This window comes from Urocampus carinirostris, chromosome 2 (genome assembly GCF_059441175.1).
Source record: "Urocampus carinirostris isolate Australia breed hairy pipefish chromosome 2, RoL_Ucar_1.0, whole genome shotgun sequence".
NCBI classification, from domain to species: Eukaryota; Metazoa; Chordata; class Actinopteri; order Syngnathiformes; family Syngnathidae; genus Urocampus; species Urocampus carinirostris.
The window spans coordinates 58977398-59000341 of NC_142350.1; the positions used below are offsets into that span (position 1 = coordinate 58977398).

General features: G+C 41.9%; 1 protein-coding gene and 1 pseudogene across 1 annotated transcript; both read left to right on the top strand.

Moving 5' to 3' along the window:
- Positions 1-1814: 1814 nt before the first annotated feature.
- pigv (phosphatidylinositol glycan anchor biosynthesis, class V) lies at positions 1815-14095 on the top strand. Its single transcript, XM_088327323.1, has 3 exons — positions 1815-2012; positions 4105-5271; positions 12459-14095. The coding sequence occupies exons 1-3, from the start codon at positions 1947-1949 to the stop codon at positions 12744-12746; spliced, it is 1521 nt and encodes a 506-aa protein (XP_088183449.1). The 5' UTR covers positions 1815-1946; the 3' UTR covers positions 12747-14095.
- A 769-nt stretch (positions 14096-14864) lies between these two features.
- Positions 14865-15030, top strand: LOC148372752 (U2 spliceosomal RNA; annotated as a pseudogene).
- Positions 15031-22944: the final 7914 nt, after the last annotated feature.

Below are 22944 nucleotides of genomic sequence, written 5' to 3' on the forward strand. Positions count from 1 at the left end.
CCACTGCCTGAAAATAGCCGGGATGGGGTCCAGCACCCCTGCGACCCTACTGAGACTAAGCGGTGCAGCTAATGAGATGAGGTGTACACTGACACAACCTCAAAGCAAGCATTTCAGTTGCCTTGGGGATTCACTTTTGAGCATAATTGTAATTTCAAAGACACTAGATATAATCTTAACGATACATCAATGGAGTACACTAAAATGAACGAGCATTTCTTCAATAAAATTCAACCCATGAAAATGTAAAAAACAATTTTACACTTTATTGCTTTGATAGTACCGTACATGAAGGACGGCAGTAGCTCAGGAGGTAGACCGCTCGTCTTGGGATGTCGAAGTCTCCTTGGGCAAGACACTGAATCCCTTATGCCCCCGATTAGCAGTTAGTTGCCCTGCATGGCTGGCGCTGCTATCGGTGTGTGTGAATGGGTAAGTGTGAAGCACATTGTAAAGCGCTTTGGGAGGTCATTGACTTCAAAAGCGCTATATAAATGCAGACCATTTACTATTCTGCTAGAATGAAGAATAGGAAAAACGTGGTCAGTGGTTTCAATATCAATGTTGCAAACTGAGCAGTTATTATCTTCAATTTTAAAACGTGATTAACCCTTTAAACTTTTTTTTAAGATAATGGTTAGCGCTTGTGCGGCACAGTTGGGAACCTGTCGTGGGTTCAAATCCAGCTTCAGACTTCCTGTGCGGAGTTTGTATGTTCTCCCCGTGCTTGCGTGGGTTTCCTCCGGGCACTCCGGTTTCCTCCCACGTTCCAAAAACATGCATTTCAGGTGAATTGGCCGGTCCAAATTGTCCCTAGGTGCGAATGAGCGAATGAGTTGTCTGTCCCTGTGTGCCCTGCGATTGGTTGGCAACCAGTTCAGGGTGTCCCCTGCCCACTGCCCGGAGATGGCTGGGATGGGCTCCAGCCCCCCCGCGACCCTAATGAGGATAAGCGGTGCAGCTAACGAGATGAGATTATTCATCGTTTTAAAGTCTGTTTCTTTAACTTCTCTAGCTACTTTGTCTTTTTTGTTCTTCTCTTAAACAGTGCGTGAATTACTAATTTCGCACATGAGATAAGCCCCAGGATGACCAGACCAACATGGATGTTGCATTAAAAACAATAAAAATGAAATATAAGATAATTAAAGTAAAACATAAATACAAATATATGACCAAGTGGCAATGGATGTAGCATTAACAAACAATACAGAGATATTGATAGCGTATTTAGGATATGTTGGAACAAAACATAAAAGAAAAGGATATAGGTACCATATTTGCCGGACTATGAGCTGCACCTAAAAACCCTCAATTGGACAAACATTTTAGAGTTTTCCTTATATTCCGGTGAACTTTATATCCTGGAAATTACGGTGAATGAAATTGGAAACAGTCACATTAAATGTCGAATGGTCTTCGAGTGACCTCTTGTGGTAAACATGTTAATTGCTTGTTGTTAAAAGGAAACAAAAGAGAAGCACCGAACTAAAAACATCCGTCGGACATATTTAAATCAGCTAAATAATTATTTTACGTTGAGCAGCTATTGTTTCTCTCGTACTTCTCTTGGCATGGTCTCGCGGGCCATATCAAATGATGTGAAGGTTCACATTTGTCCCGTGGACCATGAGTTGGAAACACCATTACTGTACATGTGTTTGCGAGATGGACCTGCCACATCCAATATGGCCAAATCGCTGACACACCTTCTAAAGGTATAAACAGGAACGCATCTATATATACATATGTTCTACTCTGATCGCTTTATTTTGAATGTCATATTTGTGATTGCACCGGAAGTAGATTTACTAAGGGTCAAAGGCGGTGCAAGAAACCGCGGCAGATCCTTTCATGTTTCTAATGGATTGCTTAAAATGACGAAATAGTCGCTCTTCGCCGACAATGATACGTTTTATTAAAATTATCTTTGTGTTTTATTCACTATGATGGACTACCGAGCTGTGCTGAGCTTTGCTGCATTTACCAAGGTTGCCTCGTTGGTTTTGCAGGTATTGTTGGTCCATTGAAATCAATTGTATTTTTCAAATATTAAAAATATAATTTTGCTGGTTTTGCTAACTGAAAAAGGAGCAATATTAACGCAGGAGGGAACAGATGTCGTAAAAAGTATTGATAATAAACTTTAAAGGTCTTTCACATGCGAGGTAGAAAACGAATTATTTTACTTTAATATCTAGAAAAATTCTTAATGATTGCTTACAAAAAGGTGGGCTTTTAATGTGGATTTTGCCTCTATAAGGTGCTTTACATTGTGTTTTACGGGACATCTTATAGAAACATTAATCAATTTGTCTTTTTTGGTCTTTGAAAACAACTTTGTTTATAACGACATTTGACATGGCACTCCAGTATAAACATGTGGTAGAGGACTTTAAAGAGACAGTGTTTTTTATTTAGCGCCTCCTGGTGGCAAACCAATTTAATTAACTAAATAAACAGCATTTATTTAAATAATAAGTTAAAACACACAAAATATCATATAAACATGCATATTTATTTACTCTTTGTTCTAAAAATTAAGTCTTTATTTTACGTCACATTATTAGTAGCTTTTATTCTTCTTCAGCGCTTATTGTGGGTTGCACTACACAATAGAGCGACCTCTAGTGGTAGAATAATGCACACTGTCCCTAAAAAAAGTGAAAAATAATGAGGAAAAAACGATTGTTTGGATAAATACACAAATACTGTATTTACGAGGCTGTGCTTGAAGACTGAGTTGTAAGTGCCTCAGAAAATAGTAAGATTTATGCCCTTTCAGTAATCTAAACGTGTCATTATTTCAACTATTTTGCCTCAATAAAGCAACGAAGTCCTGCTTTTTAAAATGTATCTCAGGGAGTGACAATTTTCAGGAAATATGAGAGATTTTTCAAACGATTGTCAATTTCAATTAACAAGTGGATTTTCTTCCAAACATATATAAGGATATAAAAGTCATTCAAAATAGCAACATAACTACAAGAGAAAGGGAGTTACTCCGATGTTTGCTGATTTTAGTACGTCTCACCAAGTTTTTGTCTAAATTACAAAATTTTGGATTACTAATCCTTGGAATAGTTCAAGGTCATTGGAATTTTAATGTTGTATTGTCAAGGATAGAAAGGTGCCTGAATTTTGGGGGATGTGCTTGTAAATGCTGGAAATTGTTGCCATGTTTCTTGACAAGTCTGCTTAGAAATAAAGCCAACACCGCTCTCTGGCGGCTTCGCTTTGCCATTACATTTCGTCTTCCGTTGTGATAAATGGCAGTTGGCATTAATTTTTACCGCATTGGCCCTGACGGTTTGTTCCAGAGAGGCCTGGTGCATCCGACACCTAAACATTGCACTATTAAATGTGTATTAGAGCAATAATTACCAATCCATTGAGGACTTTTATTATAGGCCCTGTAAAAAAATAAGGTATGATTGTACTGGGAAGAACTTCCTGCAACTGAAACAGTAAGCTCCATCTTCTTAGTCATTTTTACGTATTTTATTCTATAGCATATGAATAATCTATATTTTATGTTGACAATATCTGTGTATTATTTGTTATTGCTACATCCATTGCAGCCTGGTCACCCTGGAAGGGGGATTACCTTGTGCGGTCCCTTCTCAAGGTTTCTTCATTTTCCTCATGTTGAGGTTTTTGAGTTTTTCCTTTCCCTCATGTAGGTTTTAGATCAGGGGATAATGTAATAATAGTCTGTTGTTTGCAATAATCTGTGGTCTGCGCAGCCTTGTGATACTCTTTGTGATTAAGGGCTATACAAATAAACATGACTTGACTTACCCAACATCTATATAGGGAGAGATTTGTCTCAAAAACATTTACACTCGTGTTATTCAGATCCACTTTTATATCCTCGATTTAATCAAGATCTAAAAATCATATGTCTTCATGAATGCACACGCAAGATTAAAAATCACATATGTGAACCACATTTTATAAAATACATGATCCACACCCGATATCTTCTTTTACTGGTCCCGGGGAAATTGGGAAATTGGCTTGGAAAGTCCTTAAAAGGTGCTTGAGTTCGGCCATGAAAAAGGTGTACGAACCCTGATTTACACAGTACACTTCTTTCAACAGACTGTCCTGAATGCCGTCATCCCTGACCACGACACCGATGTGTTCAAGCCCCCACGGACAGAAGATCCTCTTTACCTGGACTCTGCAGTGGAGTGGTTACTCGGTGGTCTGAGCCACTGGGACTCGGAGCATTACCTTCTCATTGCGGAGAGAGGATACCTCTATGAGCACAACTTTGCCTTTTTCCCCCTTTTCCCCATCTTTTTACGGGGCCTGGCTGAAACATTAACGTGGCCGCTGGGCGACTGGTTGACCCTGCGAGGACGCTTATTGGTAGCGGTTGCTGTCGGGAACAGTATCCTTTTCCTGCTAAGCGTCGTGGCCTTGCACGCACTCAGCCGGGTGGTTTTGCAAGACCGGCGTCTTGCCCTGTTTTCCACCTTCCTCTACTGTGTCACCCCCGCCAATGTTTTTATGACCACCGGTTATTCCGAGAGTCTGTTTGCCGCACTCACGTTTGGGGGGTTGTTCCTACTGGAGAAAGGATTCACACTCAAGGCCTGCCTGGCGTTTAGTATAGCCTCCGCGGCGCGATCCAACGGTCTCATCAATATCGGTTTTCTTCTTTATCTGTCTTCCGTACGTGCCATGTCCAAGATCCGCTTCTACCGTTTGACAGAAAAAGGAACCTGGAAGATCCTCTGCTACATTTGGGTCATCATCCGCTTACTTCTCACCTCTTTGCTCGGAACAGCAGTCATCGCTTTTCCTTTCTGTGCTTTTCAGTATTACGGCTACAGGACTTTTTGTACACCTACAGCTTCCTTAGATCGCATCCCCACAGCTCTTATCTCCTTGGCAGAGCGGAAGGGATACCGAATGGCAGATGAAAACAGTCCTCCGCCTTTATGGTGCATGAGACCTCTCCCTATACTTTATTCCCATATCCAGGACGTTCACTGGAACGTGGGCTTCCTCCGTTACTTCCAACTGCGGCAAATACCAAACTTCCTTCTTGCTTTTCCTATGATGACTTTGGGTGTGATGGCAGCTTATGCGTATTTCCAAGCTAACCCAGAACTGTGTTTTAGACTTGGCCTTTGGGAGGCAAATTGGAAGAAAGGCCTTGACAAGCCAGTACCAGGATTTTTAAACCCTAGAGTATTTGTATATGTTGTGCATTCGACTGCCCTCCTGGTGTTTGGGACCTTTTTCATGCATGTGCAGGTAAGGAGATCCCTGTTTGTTGTGCGTGCATGTGTGTTTATATATGAGTGTCTTTTAAAACGCATCGTAAATCTCGTTGAACAATTTACTGAGTGTAAGCTGCCTATGTCAAGACCAGAACGGAAACAAGACCCAAATGCGTAACGTTTACCTCAAGTTTTATTGAAAGAAAGAGGAAGGGCATTTTACTCTCACTCGGAATGTGATCCAAACACGGAAGTGGATCTTCAGTAGCGAGTGATGGCGGTGTCAGGGACGGAAAAAACTGGTCGGTAGCCGGAACTGGGAGAACAAAGCGTGCTTAAGGGTCGGAAACGAGTCAAGCCAGGACTGGAGAGTAGAGGTAGTCCGGATCAAAAGTGGGTCGTAAGCCAGGACGGGGGAGCAGACGTGGTCGGGATCAAAACAGGTCGTAGCCTTAAGACAAACGGGAGCAAAAACGGGACAGGCGGGAGTCAGGGTCGAAAAAGGCTTACCTTGTATAAACAGAGGTTCGCAGACGGACTGACAACAGTGGACTGACAGGACAGGGTTCAAATAGTTACAGAGAGCCAATCAGAGCCCGCAGCGGTTGGCGCCAAAAGGTGATTCACATCGGTAATCATGACAGCCTAAGACAAGACTGTTTGATCATTAACTTTGAAATGTAGTAATAAACTCACAGGAAAAACAATCTGTGATAGTAGATAGATAGATAGATAGATAGATAGATAGATACTTTGTTCATCCCCGAAGGGAAATTCTCATTTCCAGCAGCATCCCTGAGCTGAGAACAATCGAGAACAATCGAAAATAACACAGGAGCTGCTGGAGTGGCTGCCATTCGTGACGGCGCCGGAAGAAAAGATTCAATTTGAATCATGTACAAACAAACAAACAATTGAATCATGTACAAACAAACAAACAAACAAAATATTCACCTTTCCCACTCTCTCTCCTCTCACCTTTCCCACTCTCTCTCCTGCAGTTGACTTGCTGCTGCTCGCTCCTGAAACTAATACTTACCTCTTTGTGTATTGTGCAGTCCCTTCTGCTACAGAGCAAAAGTTTCTGTAGGCCTTCAAAAATGAGTCAACATGGCAAAAATTCACCAGAACCGGCACTTCAGTATTTGTCTTAACCTTGATGGGTGTGGGTGGCCACCGAGTCCAACAACGACTCAAAATTGTGACTTTTCTTCAAGACAGTTGTACATCTACACAAGCTTTATACATGCAGAACCGCCCCTTGTCCAAGCAATTAGTATTCTAGTTTGCTAACTTAATGCTGACATTCAATACAACATGACACTTATTAGTGAAAATTAAAACTTATTTAAATGTGATACTTAAATACACTTAGTTAACGGCGCAATGGTTTTTTACAAATCCATGATTTGTTTGAATTTATGTCTTCCGATAAGTTTTTCATTTAGTGTGTTAAGAAAGAAGTTGTTGATTGGAACTGAGCCCATAGGCGTTTTTTCGACTTTGTAGTGCTCACTCCATAACTGGTAAAGCCCTTTAAATTCTACCTTGTTGAATTAGACTTTCAGTCTCAAACGTTCTGTGGACGACAATTTCATTAAAACCAGGCTTTAACCTTGTTCACGGGTGCCTTGGGTACCTATCACATCATAATTGTAAGACTGTTACGTTTAGTTTTCTAGTCTTTTTTTCCTGATGCAAAAAATGATCCGTTCTGTGACTCTGATTTGTTGCTCCACTACTTGGAGTAACAAAACATTCTCACTTGTTGTTTACGGTTTGTTCCGTGTTGAATTAGAAAAGCATTGTATCATTGTTAACAATTCTCTGTGCCTTGTCTTTTTTACTATGTGCAGGTTTCCTAATTGGAAAATCAGTAATATCAGTGTACTAAAGACCTACTTTAAATTGTTTCTTGAAAATCAAGGAGGTAATCAAATTAAATAAAAACTTTTTATAATGTATAATTATTGTCATATCCCTATTGTAAAAACAAACTCATCAGGTAGAAAAATGCAAGGTCATCTTCTATTTGTACCGTTCTTGAATTTTTTTTGCAGTTTTAACATTAAGTAGGAAAGGTTTGTCCACTGTAGCTGTTTTAAAATCAGTTCCTTTAGCATATAATTGTCCATACTTCCACCGCAACAGATTCCCTTTTGCCTGCTTAACAGCATTCCATTGTGAGAACCACACTTTCTGATAACCATCAATAGAGCACATGCCAATGACCTCACATGCCCTTAGCGAAACAATTTTTACTTCATCGCTGTGTAGAAAAGCAATACTTTTTTACTTTTTCTCCGTCCGTGTGTTCGTTTAACATCCTGGTTGCAAGACGTGACAGGTAGAAAGGTTCTTGAATGATGCAGTTCTGTGAAGTATTTATTGCAGCAAAAACAAAAACAAAAAAACAGAATATTGTGGGCTTGTTGGTACAAAACAAGGCTGTAATGGTTTGATTAGTGCAAAATGGCTGACATCATTTATCTGAGGGACAGATCATGGCGGACTGTGACAAAATCAAAACATAAGTCAGTGGAACATACCCATAATCCCAGCTTCACACAAGTCATTTGTCCAGGCTGAATCCTGCAATTTGGTTGGATAAGACTTGAGGCAAGACTACAGGCTTCACATGCAACAGTAAACTAGAACACCGCTTAGAACAACATAAAAACTGTATAAAGACTAGATGAATAAAAAAAAAAATGAAATTGTTTATTGAAGGTATTGTTGGATACATTAATCAAACATGACACAAAAAGAAAAACTAATGCTGAGAGTGAGCATGGCCAAATATGGTCACCTTACGCCCCCTCCCCTAAGGAAATTTGACAGATCTGTTTCTGCCAACCTTTGCTTAAAGGTTTGCACCGTATTTGCACTAATAACCCGGTCAGGCAAAAAATTCCAAATTTTTGGTATCCTGAAAGAAATAAAGTTTCCGTGCAAGTTGCTGGTAGGTCTAGGCACCCGTAACTTATATCTATGACCACGTAAACCATCAACACGACAGAACTCAAAAAATTGATCAAAAGGTACATCGATCATTCCATGCAGTACTTTGAACACAAAAATTAAATCAAATCGAATTCTACGGAGCTCCAAAAAGTCCAAGTTCAGTCTTTGTAGTCTTTCCGGATATGACAAGCTGTGCATCCCAGGTATCCGCTTCGTATACCGTCGTTGAACTCCTTCCAGTAGGTTAATGTCCTTGAGTAAGTAAGGGTTCCACACAACGCTGTTATATTCTAACCCGGGTCTAACATAAACGCAAAACATTCGAACTAAGAATGCTGGGTTCTTGTTGTAAAAGTTTCTGTAAATGTTTGATGCTATGTTATTGGCTTTGTTGGTAATTTTGGCGATATGCGTGATAAACTTTAAGTTTGAAGTAAGAGTGACACCCAGATCCTTATGTTCAGTAACAACATGCAAATCATGATCATTAATGTTATACAGCGGAACAGAACCATGTAAAAACGACTGTGCTAAGCATTTATGAGATGACAATTGCAGTTGCCACTTTTCGGACCAAAGAAAAACTGATTTAATGTCATTTTGGAGAGAATCAATTGTTCCTGTCACCTGGGTTTTTGGTAAGAAAGCCGACAGTTTAGCATCATCGGCAAAAATTGAGATGTCACTACTTTGAATGGCCTCAGGTAGGTCGTTCACAAAAAACAGAAATAATAATGGTCCTAGTACTGAGCCCTGCGGTACCCCACTACAAACTTCCGACCACGCTGAAAGAACATCATCAATTTTTACGCATTGTTTACGATTTGACAAATATGCTGTTATCCATTCAAGCAGTTTTCCCCGAATACCATAGCATTTCAGTTTTTGTAAAAGCTTGTTATGAGACACTTTATCAAAAGCCTTGCAAAAGTCTAAGTAAACAACATGACCAGCCATATTGTGAACAAAAAACATACTGGTAATATTATTCAAATGAGCTATTAAGTTAGTCATGGTAGAATGTCCGGACCTAAACCCATGTTGTTTAAACGTAAAAAGATTGTGCTCCTGTATAAATTTCCATATGGTATCTGAGATAATTTTCTCAAACACTTTACAGACGCAGCTAGTCAAGCTAACTGGTCTATAGTTGGCTGCACTTGTTGTGCTCCCCCCTTTAAAAATCGGTATGACAATAGCACTAAGCCAGTCCTCAGGCAGCTGTGAATCCTCAAAAGATCTAGAGAACAGGTAAAATAATGGTTCACATAAAAAGTCAGCTAGCTTTTTAAGCAAGAAATTTGGAATTTTGTCAGGGCCGGCTGAAAATTTGCTGGGAAGTTTTATCAAGTATCTGTGAATCAACTCCTTTGAAAGTTCCACAGAATTTAGAACAGCTGAGGTTCTGCTGGGAAAGTCGGGTGAAACCCCATTGTCACGACCAAAAACACTGGCATACTGATCATTTAATATACGGACATTGTCAGCATTATCTGTAGCAACGGTACCGTCAGATGCCTTCAGGTTGGGAATAGATGCCCTAGAAATTAGTTTTCGGTTGATGTATGAAAAGAATTTACGAGTATTATTAGCCTCTAAAACTTTATTTTCCTCAGCCACCCTTTGCCGCCTGATGGCCCTCCGCAGTTCCCTTGAAGCATCTTGATAACTTTCCAAGTATGCCAACTGATCACGTTTATAAAGCTTATGAATAAACTGCTTTCGCCTATGCAATTCAGCTATATCACGGTTGACGTGAGGTGTTACAGCAACTGAGGGTACGTATACATATATCAAAGTGTAAACAACGGATTTAAATATTGCCCACATTTCTTCAATATTCCCACAACTATCAAATAAGAGGTACCAGTTGACACTAGACAGAAAGTATCTCATGCCATGTAGATCACAGTCTTTAAAATTTATGTAGTTCTGAGCAGCTGTATCTTTTTTAAGAGCCAGGTTAAGTTGGAAAGTAACAGAATCGTGATCACTGGTAGAGAAACTCGGCCCAACGTCAATGTTTTTAACCAGATATCTGTCAGTGGAAAACACAAGGTCTAATACATTGGACCCCCTGGTTGGTTTATCGACATGCTGAAAGAAACCTGCATTTGAAACCAAGTTTTTGAACATTGAAGTTAAATTAGTATCAGAATTTTGAAGAAAACTGTGGTGAAGGTCAGGAAAGTTAAAATCACCCATAAGTAGAATTTGCAATTTAGTATCAAAAATAGAATTCAGATGTTCGAACATAGCGACGTTGGCCTGAAAAGAGCTCAGACCAGAGCGATATACAAGCACTATTCTCAGCTTCACCCCAGAAATAAGAATATCACATCTCAATAACTCAATTCTATCGAATTGATAATTAGCGACAGAAAACACAGTTATACCATGAGAAACCATGAGCAAAACTCCTCCATGTTGGGCATTTTTACGGTCAGTTCTAATGGACTGATATTTCTCTATAGTTGGCCCTGTGTCACCAGCGGAGTACCAAGTTTCTGTAATTGCCAAAATATCAGGGGTGTAGAATAGAATAGATAGATAAAGACATCAAGTGACTAAAACAAGGTAAATAACTACCGTATTTTCTGCACTATAAGGCGCACCTAAAAGCTTTTATTTTTTTCAAAAACTGACCATGCGCCTTATAATACAGTGCGCCTCATATATGGATCAATATTAAGTCGCAAAGTCTTGCAACTAAGGCAAGCAGCCGCCGACTAGATTTCCCCCCGAAGGCGAAGTCGTCCGCGGTGTATCTGGGATACATATATCATTTCCCAGCCAATGTGTCAATCATCATTTGAATCGATCACTATTGGCTAAGGTTATTCGGAGGTAAAGGAGGCGGATCCTTTTTATCATTTACAGGCTCGCATAGGCTAAAGGGGCAAAAGAAAGCCTGCAATTGGCCGAAAAAGATGAATGTGAATAGCAAGTTTGGTTGTCTACGGCATAGATAAAACATGTTTTACTATTCTGTATTTGTAAATATTTTACTCTCCTGGATTTACTACACTCACGGATATAAGAGGACCATGGTTGCACATTATTATTGAACGCACCGACTTCGGTGAGCTACTCCGGCTATATATTTTCCCAGGATCTTGTTTCAGAGTGATATCGATGTTTCTGTGATGGGTGTTTTTTAAATTAAACTCAATTCCATGTGTTTATTGTCATATGCACAGTAAAGTAAAAAAAGAAAATAGAAACTAAGGAATGGTTGGCATCTCTTGAATCCCAAGACTTTAACCTTCCGAATGATATTTGGAACGATGCATTTGAGTGACATCGTACGGACACCGCATCCGCACGTGTTCTCGACACGTATTTGCGTCTTTGCAAGCTTTGGGAATGTTAAGGGGGTAATACGTTTGACTGAACTATCTGACTATTTTGTCAACGTTCCCATTGTAGCGCCTTATAATCTGGTGCGCCTTATGTATGGAAGATATAGGACCAAAAACTATTTTTTGGGGGTGCGGCCTATAACCCGGTGCGCCCTATAGTGCGGAAAATACGGTACATTCAAATGTATAGATAGTCAAAAGGTGCAGGAGCTCTAAATGACTGAAATAACGAAAATGTTCCAGCTAAAAACTCATACAACAATGACTATATGTAATGGCAGATTTCAACATTACAACTCTTGATACAGCAACAGGATTTAATTTTTCACCCCCAAAAAGTTTCATAATTGTATTTTAAAGATAGTGTCCTTTAATTCAAAATGTTCTACTTGCTGATGCCATCTTCCTGCTGAAATCAACATCCTATGCTTGTATGGAGCCTGCACGTACGTGTCTCTCAGACGTGCTCAAATAAACTCTCTTTCATCTTTTTTGGGGGTTTGAGTTGGCATTTGGACTGTATTTGAAACCGCCCTTCTCTTACTTTCACTATTTTCATCCTAGAATAATAGTAAACTTTGAGCATGCGCATGAAATCACTCTCCTTCCCCCATCCCCGCGCCTTCTTTCCTCCAATCTGATGCACACTGTGGCCGGAAGAGTACGATAAAAGCAGATAGTTTCGGTGAAAAAGGAACTTATAAAGGCTCTTTTGAACTTAGCTGGGCATTGTTAACACGTACTTAATAAGATAAATATTTCATATCAAACACCTCAAACTACGCACCCCACACATTCTGATATTTTTGTATGCTAAAAATGGTCAAATCTGAAATTTGTCATTTTGTTGATGTGCAAAAACATGAAATATTCCCTCCCTCCCATCCTATTCCAGGTCCTCACTCGGTTCATGGCCTCTTCCTCCCCTGTTCCCTTCTGGATCAGCGCTCATCTGCTTCTTCTCAATGAGCCTCTTCTTCACCGGAGGAAAACTTCACCGCCCAGCGTTCAGCTGAATGCTACTTCCAAAAACCGATGCAAGCATCTGCCTCAAAATCCGATTGTGGAGTTGATGCCGTACATCGGAATGTGCTCCCAAACCACAAAATGCATCCTGGGCTACTTCCTTTCGTACTTTGTGCTTGGTCTGGCGATTCATTGTAACTGTCTACCGTGGACTTGACTTAGTTTGCTGAAGAAATCCATAGTACTCCACAAAACTACGATTTTTGATGATACACAATTATGTAGTATATCCCCCAAAATTTCCATCCATCCATCCATCATCTTCCGCCCTAACAGGGAAGCCCAGACCTCCCTCCCCAGTCACTTCTTCCAGCTCATCTGACGGGATCCTGAGACGTTACCAGGCCAGCATAGAGACAGTCTCTCCAACGTGTCCTGGGTCGTCCCCGGGACCTCCTGCCGGTGGAACATGCCCGGAACACCTCCCGAGGGAGGTGTCCAGGAGGCATCCTTATCAGATGCCAAAGCCACCTCAACTTGCTCCTTTCAATGCGGAGGAGCAGTAGCTCTACACAGAGTCTCTCCCGGATGACTGAGCTTCTCAACTCATCTCTAAGAGAGAGCCCAGCCGCCCTGCGGAGGAAACTCATTTCAGCCACTTGTATCCAGGATTGTGTTTTTTCGGTCATAACTCACAGTTCAGGACCATAGGTGAGGGTAGAAACGTAGATCGACCGGTAAATCGAGAGCTTTGCCTTTCGGCTAAGCTCCCTCTTCACGACGGACCGGTACAGGGTCCGCAATGACGGCAGACGCTGCACCAACTGTCCATCTTCCCCCAAAAAATTGTCATAAAAATTAGAAGAGCCACAACATCATACTTGTTGTACCTCATTTTGTTACTAGAAGTTTGAGTAGATGTGTTTATGTAACTGCTACTATGACGGGCATTTGATAAAATAACGGGAGAAAATTAACAGCAGACAGTTTGTTACTTAAAATGTATATTTATAGTAAAACGGGAGAACCTGTGAACGTCCTGAGTGCCAGTTTTTAAAAGTGTGTTTTGATAAGAATAATTCCGATACAGATTTGTATTTTTAGATCTGAAAATAATTTGTTGGCTGAAGAACATAGTTCCATTACTTTTTTTTAAAATTGGGGTAATCAAAACAATGGAAAATATTTAAAGGGTCTGTGTGTATTGTTTAGCGCGTTCTTATGGTAAAAGAAAATATAATAATTTTAAGAAAATATTGATATTGAAGATAAGAAAAAAATACATGAACCATAATATAACCTTGCATATTTTTCTAATACCTGCGAGTAGAGAACATGGGCCTCACCTAGCAGGGCCGACATGTTTGTCCACCATCTTGCTGCTACAGCAGGGGTCGAGAACCCTTTTTACTCAGAAGAGCCACAAAAGCAAAATATTTTGAATTTTCGGGGGGTAAAGAGCCACACAATATATTTTCAGACAAAATTAAAAAAAAACTGCTAAACCTGCTCCCGAGACAAAGGCTTCTTCTTCGGTGCATTTTATTTCAATGTTTGATGATTTGATAAAATAACCTTGGTCATCCTGGAAGGGGGATTACCACTTGTGAAGCTCCTTCTCAGGGTTTTTTATTTTCCTCATGTTGAGGTTTTTGAGTTTATCCTTGCCCGCATGTTGGTTTAAGATCATGGGATGGTGTAATTGTAACCTGTGCAGTCCTTTGAGACATTTTGTGATAAAGGGCTATACAAATAAATGTGACTTTACTTGATAATTCCAGAGCCTGTGTCCCTTATAAATACACCACTTAAAAATGGTTTCCCTCCCGCAGGTAATTGAGTGTGTAAGGGCTCATTTTTAAACAGGCAAAGTTCTTTCGTAAAAATATCACTAAAATCTTTAAGCAAGAATCTTTTCGCATTTACCTACAGCACAGACGGCACAGGGCGAGAGACCGTTTTGTGCATATCTCCGTCCATCCCTACCACTCACCCAATCAATTTGTTCTGAGTACTCTGCTGGCGTTATTTACAGTTTGTTCTATGGATTTTCATCATGAGGTGTCTCGACAGTGAACATGGATTATTCAATGAGCTTCCATTTATAGGATTTCCTTGGGGATGTGCAAAATGAGGTATTTTTGTGTGACACCTTGACTATAAACTGTTAAATTTGACCCTTATAAACTGGAAAGTACCATTGTCTTCCCCAGTGATGATTCAGTTTTGTGTGCTCTATAATTGGCTTCTCATCTGCTTCACAGCCAGAAAATTCTGGCCGTGGTTCGGCCTCAATAATGCCAGGACCTTAGCTTGGCCTTGGCCTTGATGCTAGGTCCTTAGCTTGGCCTTGATGCTAAGTCCTTAGCTTGGCCTTTTGTGTACTTTCTATGAAGTCACTATCTTTGATTTTTGCATTTCGGAGATGGAATATGAGCTAGCTCTGTCCACTCCACGCATCGGCCCGGTATTGCAGTACCTCCGGGAACGGTGCATTCGCAATGATCGCAGCAAGGCTTTAGGGCTAGGACGTTAGCTTGGCCTTTTGGCTGAGAGTAAGTGTCCCGGCTCCTAGGCTTTGTAGCGTATTATGAACTGACCGATAACGGATAATGGATAATGAATAACGAAGATAGATCAATAACCCTTAAAAACCCCAAAACCCCCCCCTCTCACATAAATGTGTTACCAAGAAAATTTGCATGGTATCAATTTTGTCTCCAAGCCAAACCTACTTAGAAAAGAGCCATTAATGGCTCGTGAACCAAAGTTTCCCAAAAACCTCGCGAAAAGCTGGGCAAAAACATTTAAAGAAAAATAGTGTTTTTTTGTTTGACGAAAAATGTGTTTTTTCCGTCACTTAGAGGTTCCGTGGTTTGTATTCTCCTTTGTGCTTTGTAGCACTTGTTTTCACGTGCACGACACGATACAATGGCATCTGGTGATTCACACGGTCCTGTTAATGATAAATTGCGTATAATGTCATTCTTGATCCCAAACAAGTCAACAAATCAACTTGTATGTTATCTGACTTGCAGGTCTTTGTTTACGGAAACCTGAGCAGTGTGCCCATGAAACTTGAATGTTTACTTTGTCTCTGTAGTATTACGGGCAGGTGGAGGAAATACATTTAGTCACTGATGCCGCTAATTATTATTTTTTTAAACATGACATACAGCGGCTTGCGAAACTATTTGGCCCCCTTGAACTTTGTGACCTTTTGCCACATTTCAGACTTCAACCATCAAGATATAAAACTGCAATTTCTTGTGAAGAATCAGCAAAGAGTGGGACACAATCATGAAGTGGAACACACTTTATTGGATATTTTAAACTTTTTTAACAAATAAAAAAATGAAAAAGTGGGTTTGCAAAATTATTTAGCCCCTTTATTTTCAGAGCAGCAAACTGTCCAGAAGTTCAGTGAGGATCTCTGAATGATTCAATGTTGATCTAAATGACTAACGATGATAAATGGAATCCACCTGTGTGTAATCAAGTCTCTGTGTAACCGCGTTGTACGTGTCCCACCAAAGATCCACATTCACGCTGGACTGGATGATGAGGTTTTTATTATTACAGTTCTGCAAATGGATGAGTCACAACATTAGCTTTTTCTGCTGGGTTTGATCTCTTTGATCTCTTTGTAGTACTCTGGTTAAACTGACAACAAAGCATATCAAAGAGCTGTCTTTTCACTTTACAGAAAATACATTTTAGAATATCACAATACATTTATAAATCTTTGCATTTTAACAAGATACTTTTAACAAGAGATCGTATAGTGGATTTTTAACGTTTACAATGAATTCAACATGTTTTTCTTTACTCTGAATTTTAACCAACATCATCCTTTTTTAATGTATATGAAAAAATAGGAATAAAAACAATAATGAGTATAAAAATGGGTACAATTTACCTGCAAATGGATGAGTCTCAACATTAGCTTTTTCTGCTGGGTTTGATCTCTTTGATCTCTACAAGGGGAATTAATATTTAGTAAAACAGAAACAAAACGAAAATAAATCAAAACAGCTTGACAATATCAATCACATTACTATGCATGGTGAGAGATTTGTCAGCTGGGGTTATAATGTTTAAAATTAACTTATTTTGTGGAGCACCAAAAGATATGTCTTACCTTTGTAGTACTCTGGTTAAACTGACAAAACCCCGCCTCCTGGTCACATGTTAGAAGCCAAAACCAAACCCCACCCCATACCAGCAGATGGCACTGTTGGACTCAGCATTGCAGGACATTTACCAAAAACTATACACATATTTTAGCAGGAATTTCAATAAAATAAAAGTTATTATTACACCCGTTACATACACCCCCCTGAAATTCTGCTAAATATGGGAGTGCTACACTAAAAAGAAAAAAAAATCACATGCCAAAAAGGCAAATACTGATGAAAAAGAGGACACGAAAACTGGTACAGTATTACAAGGAACAAACTGAAGTGCATGTCAGTTCTAAAACTCTCCCAAAAAGGAGTGTGAAAAGAAAGGAGGCGAGCAAACTCCTAACTAAGCACAGACTCAAAGATGCCTGTTACATCTCTGAAATATCAAACATTGTTCCTGTAGTTGTAAGTGCTCACATAGGCACAATTCTTGTTTCTTACTCAAGCTTTGTTACTCAAACTGAAAGTGCATCTCTACTGAACTTAAACTAGGAACTTGCAGATATTGCGGACAGATGATTGTCACCTACCACATGGTCATTCATCTGACAAATAAGACGACTAGGAGGCCTGATGGACTGGCGGACCCTAAGACCATAACGGTTAGGTTGAGCACAAATAACCTGAGCTTGAAGGTCTGGGGCAGTCAAGTCTAAACAGTCAGTATCAGGGGAGTCTGCGTCCAGATGGTCAGTGTTCAATGGGGTCTCGTCTGGGAGACCCATACCCAAAGGGATCATGTTTTCAGAGCACTGTGATGGGCTTTCCGTATTGTCACTTGAAGTATGGTCAACATCTTGTTCGGGGATGTGCTGACTTCCTCGGCTGGATGTATCAACACTGCGAGAGTCGGACTGGGCATCAGATCTGCTGTCTAGTGAGTTATCCTCTACCTCTGGATGAACTTGCTCTTCACCTGCCTGTATCACCCAGTTTACTGTACGGACATCACTGTCTTCAACCGCGTCAGGTAAATCAGGGCATACATCACTTCCATGCATAGCAGCGTCAGACTCTGAGTGTTCAGATTCGCTGGCCAGATCATCCTCACAGGGCAAGAAGCTAACAGAGAGCAGCAAATTCCTGTGAACTACCTTCTCTTTGCCCGTCAGACAATCCTTGACTCTGTAGACATTGAGATCAGGCTTGACTGATATGACTTCATACGGGGTTGACTCCCACTTGTCTGCAACTTTGCGTTTCCCCGGGACACCTCTGTTGGCGATCAACACCCGGTCTCCCACGACGAGAGGTGATCCTTTGGCCCTACGGTTGTACAGCTTGGCATGACGAGTCTGTTCTCTGAGAGTATTCCTCTGTACAATCTGAGCAGCTTCATGTAGATCTTTCTTCAGATGGCGTACAAAGTCAGAGTAGCTGACAACAGCATCATTGGTATTAGCATGTTGAAACATGACATCGACAGGGAGACGAGGGATCCTACCAAACACTAGGTAAAACGGTGCAAACCCTGTTGTCTCATGCTCTGTGCAGTTATAGCAGAATGTGAGCTGCTGCAGCATTTGTGGCCACTTTGCTTTGGGCTGAGGGGGACGGGTTCTGATCATATCTCCCAATGTTCGGTTGAATCGTTCTGCGATGCCATTTCCCATGGGGTGGTACGGAGTGGTATGGGATTTCTGCACCCCTGCCATCTCTAGAAGCTCTTTGATCAGTTTGCTCTCAAAATTAGCTCCCTGATCAGAGTGGATACGCCGTGGGAAACCATAGACAAGGAAGAAATCCTGCCACAGACGGCGAGCAACTTGTTTGGCGGTTTGATTTCTGCAAGGGAAGGCGTGCGCCATCTTGGAGAAATGATCAGTTACGACCAGGACATCTACAGACTTGTTCTCTTGCTCAGCAGTCCAAAAGTCTATACAGACCAACTCCATAGGCTCAGAGGTGACTATGTTCTTGAGTGGTGCACGGTTGTGTGGTTCCGGTGTTTTCCCTACTACACAGCGCTGACAGGATTTGACATAATTCACAACATCACGTTCCATGCCATTCCAGAAGAATCGTTGCCGCACCAGAGACAAAGTACGGTTCTGGCCTTGGTGACCTGCTGAGTCATGTAAACCTTGAAGGACTTTCTGTTTCAATGAATCAGGCACCACAAACTGGAAGATTTTCTTGGCCATGTGAGGATCTTTCCTTATTTTGTAGAGCATGCCATTCTGTATGGTGAGTCTGCTCCAATGCTTCAGTAGTTTCATCACACTAGGCGACTCGACAGCTCTCTCACGCCTGGTAGGTCTCTTGTGTCTATGCACAAAGTACATGGTCCTGCTTATTGTGTTGTCCTGTTCTTGTAAACCAACAAGCTGACTCTGTGGGAGTGCCGTTGACTGATCTCCCTTCTGCAGAAGATTGAAGTTGGCGTCTGTTCCCATCACTTGACCCACGCCACCAGTGGACTGAGCACTGAAGACAGCAGCAACCTCTTCTGATGTCACAGAACCATTGGAGCCTGATGGAATTGCCCTTTTTACTGACTCGTCTGATGTCCCAGCACTCTCGTCTACAACAGCGTGACAATTGTTGGATACTCTGAACACCTCTTGCACAGTACTGTTGTTCACCCTGTTGACTTGGTCCAAGAGCGAAGTATAGGGCTCGGTAACAAGGCGATGACCCACACATGACCGTACAAATGGCTCACGGCTCAGAGCGTCGGCTACGATGTTCTTTGGTCCGGGAATGTACTTCAGGTCAAAATTGTATGCAGCTAGCTTCGCTACCCACCGCTGTTCACACGCATCAAGTCTTGGTTTGGTCAAAATGTATGTAAGTGGGTTATTGTCGGTCCACGTGGTAAAGTGTCTTCCTTTCAACCAATGGCTGAATTTATCACATACCGCCCATTTCAAGGCAAGAAATTCGAGCCTGTGTGCAGGGTAGTTGAGCTGGGAGCGAGAGAGCGTCTTACTTGCAAAGGCGACTGGTCTGGCTACTTTTCCACCAGGTGGCAGCTGTGACAGGACTGCTCCAATCCCATCAAAGGATGCGTCGACAGCCAGAATAAACGGCGCATCAAAATCTGGGTGGGCCAGAGTGACACCTGTCACGAGGTCGTGCTTCAGTGTTTCAAAGGCGTTCTGGCATGCATCGGACCAATCTGCAGGCGTCAGCTTCACTTGACCTTTCTTGCGGGCTCTCTTGCGCTTATGCTTGTCACCAGATTCAGATGTGAGCCTGAACAGAGGTTTTGCCTTCGCAGAACATGCTTCAATGAAGCTTTGGAAATACATCACCATGCCTAGAAAAGATCTGATTTTACTAGGGCATGGCGTCTTGCCATCCGACTCCATTAGATCAGTGACTTGTACGTCATTTATCGCTCTCACTTTCTCGGGGTCAGTCCGAATTCCATCCTCACTGATGACATGCCCAAGAAATTTCACAGTCCGTCTGAGGAAAAAACACTTTTTGGGTGCGAGCTTGAGGTTGTGTTCCTTAAGGCGAGTAAACACCATCTGCAGGCGTTGGAGTGCAACTTCCTCTGTGGGGGCAAACACCATCAGATCGTCGAGGTAACATAATAGGCTCATGAAATTCTGATCACCAAATATTGACATCATCATCCTCATAAATGTTGCTGGGCTGTTGCAAAGTCCCTGAGGGAGCCGGTTGTACTCGTGAAGGCCGAATGGTGAGGAGAATGCCGTGTACTTTTTGTCGTCAGGGTGCAAGGGGACATTGTAGTAGCCTGACGTCAGATCCATTGTGGAGAAAAAGGCATTTCCCCCAAGTGCGGCCAAAGCATCAGCTTGATGCGGTAGTGGGTAGGCATCCTTTATGGTTCTTGCATTAAGCCTTCTGAAATCAGTACATACCCTTAGTTCTCCATTCCGCTTCCATATGAGAACAAGCGCAGATGCATAGTCGCTAGTCGACTTCTGAATAATTCCTTTCTCTTCCATCTCGTTCAGAGTCGTCCTCAGTTTTTCATACTGACTTGGTGGTATACGTCTGTAGGGTAGACGGAACGGCTTATCATCAACAAGGTGGATACGATGTACAAACTCTTTGGCCTCTCCACAGTCCATCTTATGGCGAGAAAAGATTGACTCGAATTGTTCGATGATATGAAGGAGCTTGTCTTTACACTGCAGCGAAACCTCACATGACTTCAGGTCAATGTCTTGCAGTCCCAGAGCTTCCAATGCACGCATCATGTCCTCTTCTGACCTGGGTCGGACCTCTTTGCTCTGTACACTCTGCACGTTGCACTTGACCTCCTCTGCATTGGGCAGGTCTTCCGCTGCGATACAAGGAGACACATCTGCAATTTTCCTGTTTCTTCTCAGCACCACAACTCTGTCCGTGGGATTAAAGACTTTAACAGGCACCCATCCATCTCCCCAGAGTGGAGTAACAACTCGTCCGACAAGGACTTGTCTGGGCGCAGCCTTAGATTGGGTTGGCTCAACGACCACTGTGCTGCCCGCTGATGCCCCGGCCAACTCAGGTAACTTGCCCCAAATAACGTACTCGGTCCGTGGATTCAGCGTCACGCAACTCTTGATCTTTACTGTCCCTACCTTGTCTGGAATGCAATCACCTCTCCATCTCTCTGTGTTGGAAAGCATTGACAGGAATTGACTGTGGTTATCGGACAGACCGTTGTCAGGAGTGGAAACTAATCTCCAATAGCCATCAGTACTTTTCAATTGAGTCAAAATATATTTGATGGCATTGCTGCCAAGGATCATCTGTTCTGTCTGGCCTGGCACCACCATTACTGGTATTATCATTTGGCACCCGTAAACTGTGACGTGAATGTCGTACATATCTCTGGGAGAAACTTGGTGTCCACCGCAGCCTACAATGACATAATCATCGGCCGTGTAACTCATCATATCAGGGAATTGCTGCAGGAGGTACTTAGCTGTGTCCTCACTTACTGTACAAGCCATCGACCCGCTGTCCAACAGCGCTCTGAAAGTGGGGCCTTCTTGCACAAGTACAGGTGTGTAAAACAGTTCGTCAGTCTCCGCTATTCTCTGAAACCCCTGAAAGATCAGCTTCTTCGATGGAGGTATCTTGTTGCTATACAACTCATAAATTGATTTATTGTCTTGCATGTCAGGCTTCACATTAGTGGTGGGAGGTATACTCAGTTGATCTGCACTGTTCTCCCCTAAGCGCAGATCAGTTAGTTTCCCTGAGGCAGCGGGACAACTTTCGTCACTGGACAATCACGTCGAGAATGCCCTGGGGCATGGCAGTGAAAGCAAAGGTTTTTGTCTCGGCAATGAGAGAGAGCACTGTGTTCGACTTCTTTGCAAATGATACATGGCTTGGCAGTGAAACCATTTATTCTGGCTCCAGGTCGCCTGGTTGGAGCTCCCCCTCTCTCTTGAAACTGGTTCGAGGTAACACGTATCAGAACTTTCTCCAACATACTAATAACGTCCGTTAGAGAGACATACTGTGGGCTCGAAGTCTGAGGTGGCTCGTGCACGAGGGTTGGACCATGGTTCACCTCAGCTTTGTGTACGGCAATTTCCGCTCTATTCGCAGGTTGTTGTAGGGAATCTGCTTTGTAGCTCTTCTCAGCGTGGTATTCATTCAGCACCTCTAGTACCTCACATGCTGACCACTTTTCGATGGTTTTTGATCTGTAAGTGAGTGCCAGTTCCTTGCATGGGCAGTTCCTAATAAATATGCGAGTAACCTCTATTTCAGGGTTGTCAAATGTTTTGCCCTGCTCTCTCAAGCACTCAGAGGCAAGGTCAGCTGCTCTGTTTAGTCTCAGCCAGTAGTCATAGGGGTCTTCCTGGTCTTTGGGCAAAGTTGAATAAAAGTCAGCTAAAGGGACAGCAGAGTACTTGGTACAGCTAAAGTATTTCCTGAGAAGACTATAAATCATGTCAGGGCGGGTATAGACGTCTATATTACTGTTTCTAATGCTAAACCTAACTACATCTTTAGCTTTTCCTCTCAAATGTATAAGGATTTCCTCTGCTTGCTCTTCAAGTTTCACATCACTCCTTTTTATAAATGTCCTCATTAGATCTTCCCACTCATGTATTGTTATTGAGTCTGAGCCATCCCCAATAAATGACGGCGGTTCCTTAACCTTTCTCTGCGTTACCACCTGACTCAATCTGTTTGCTTCATCTTGTGTGGCAGCAGCGTTAGGAGCTACTATATTATGTGACTGTATATTTGAGAATATGCTATCAGCCAATTTATGTCCTATCTCCTGAATAATATTTG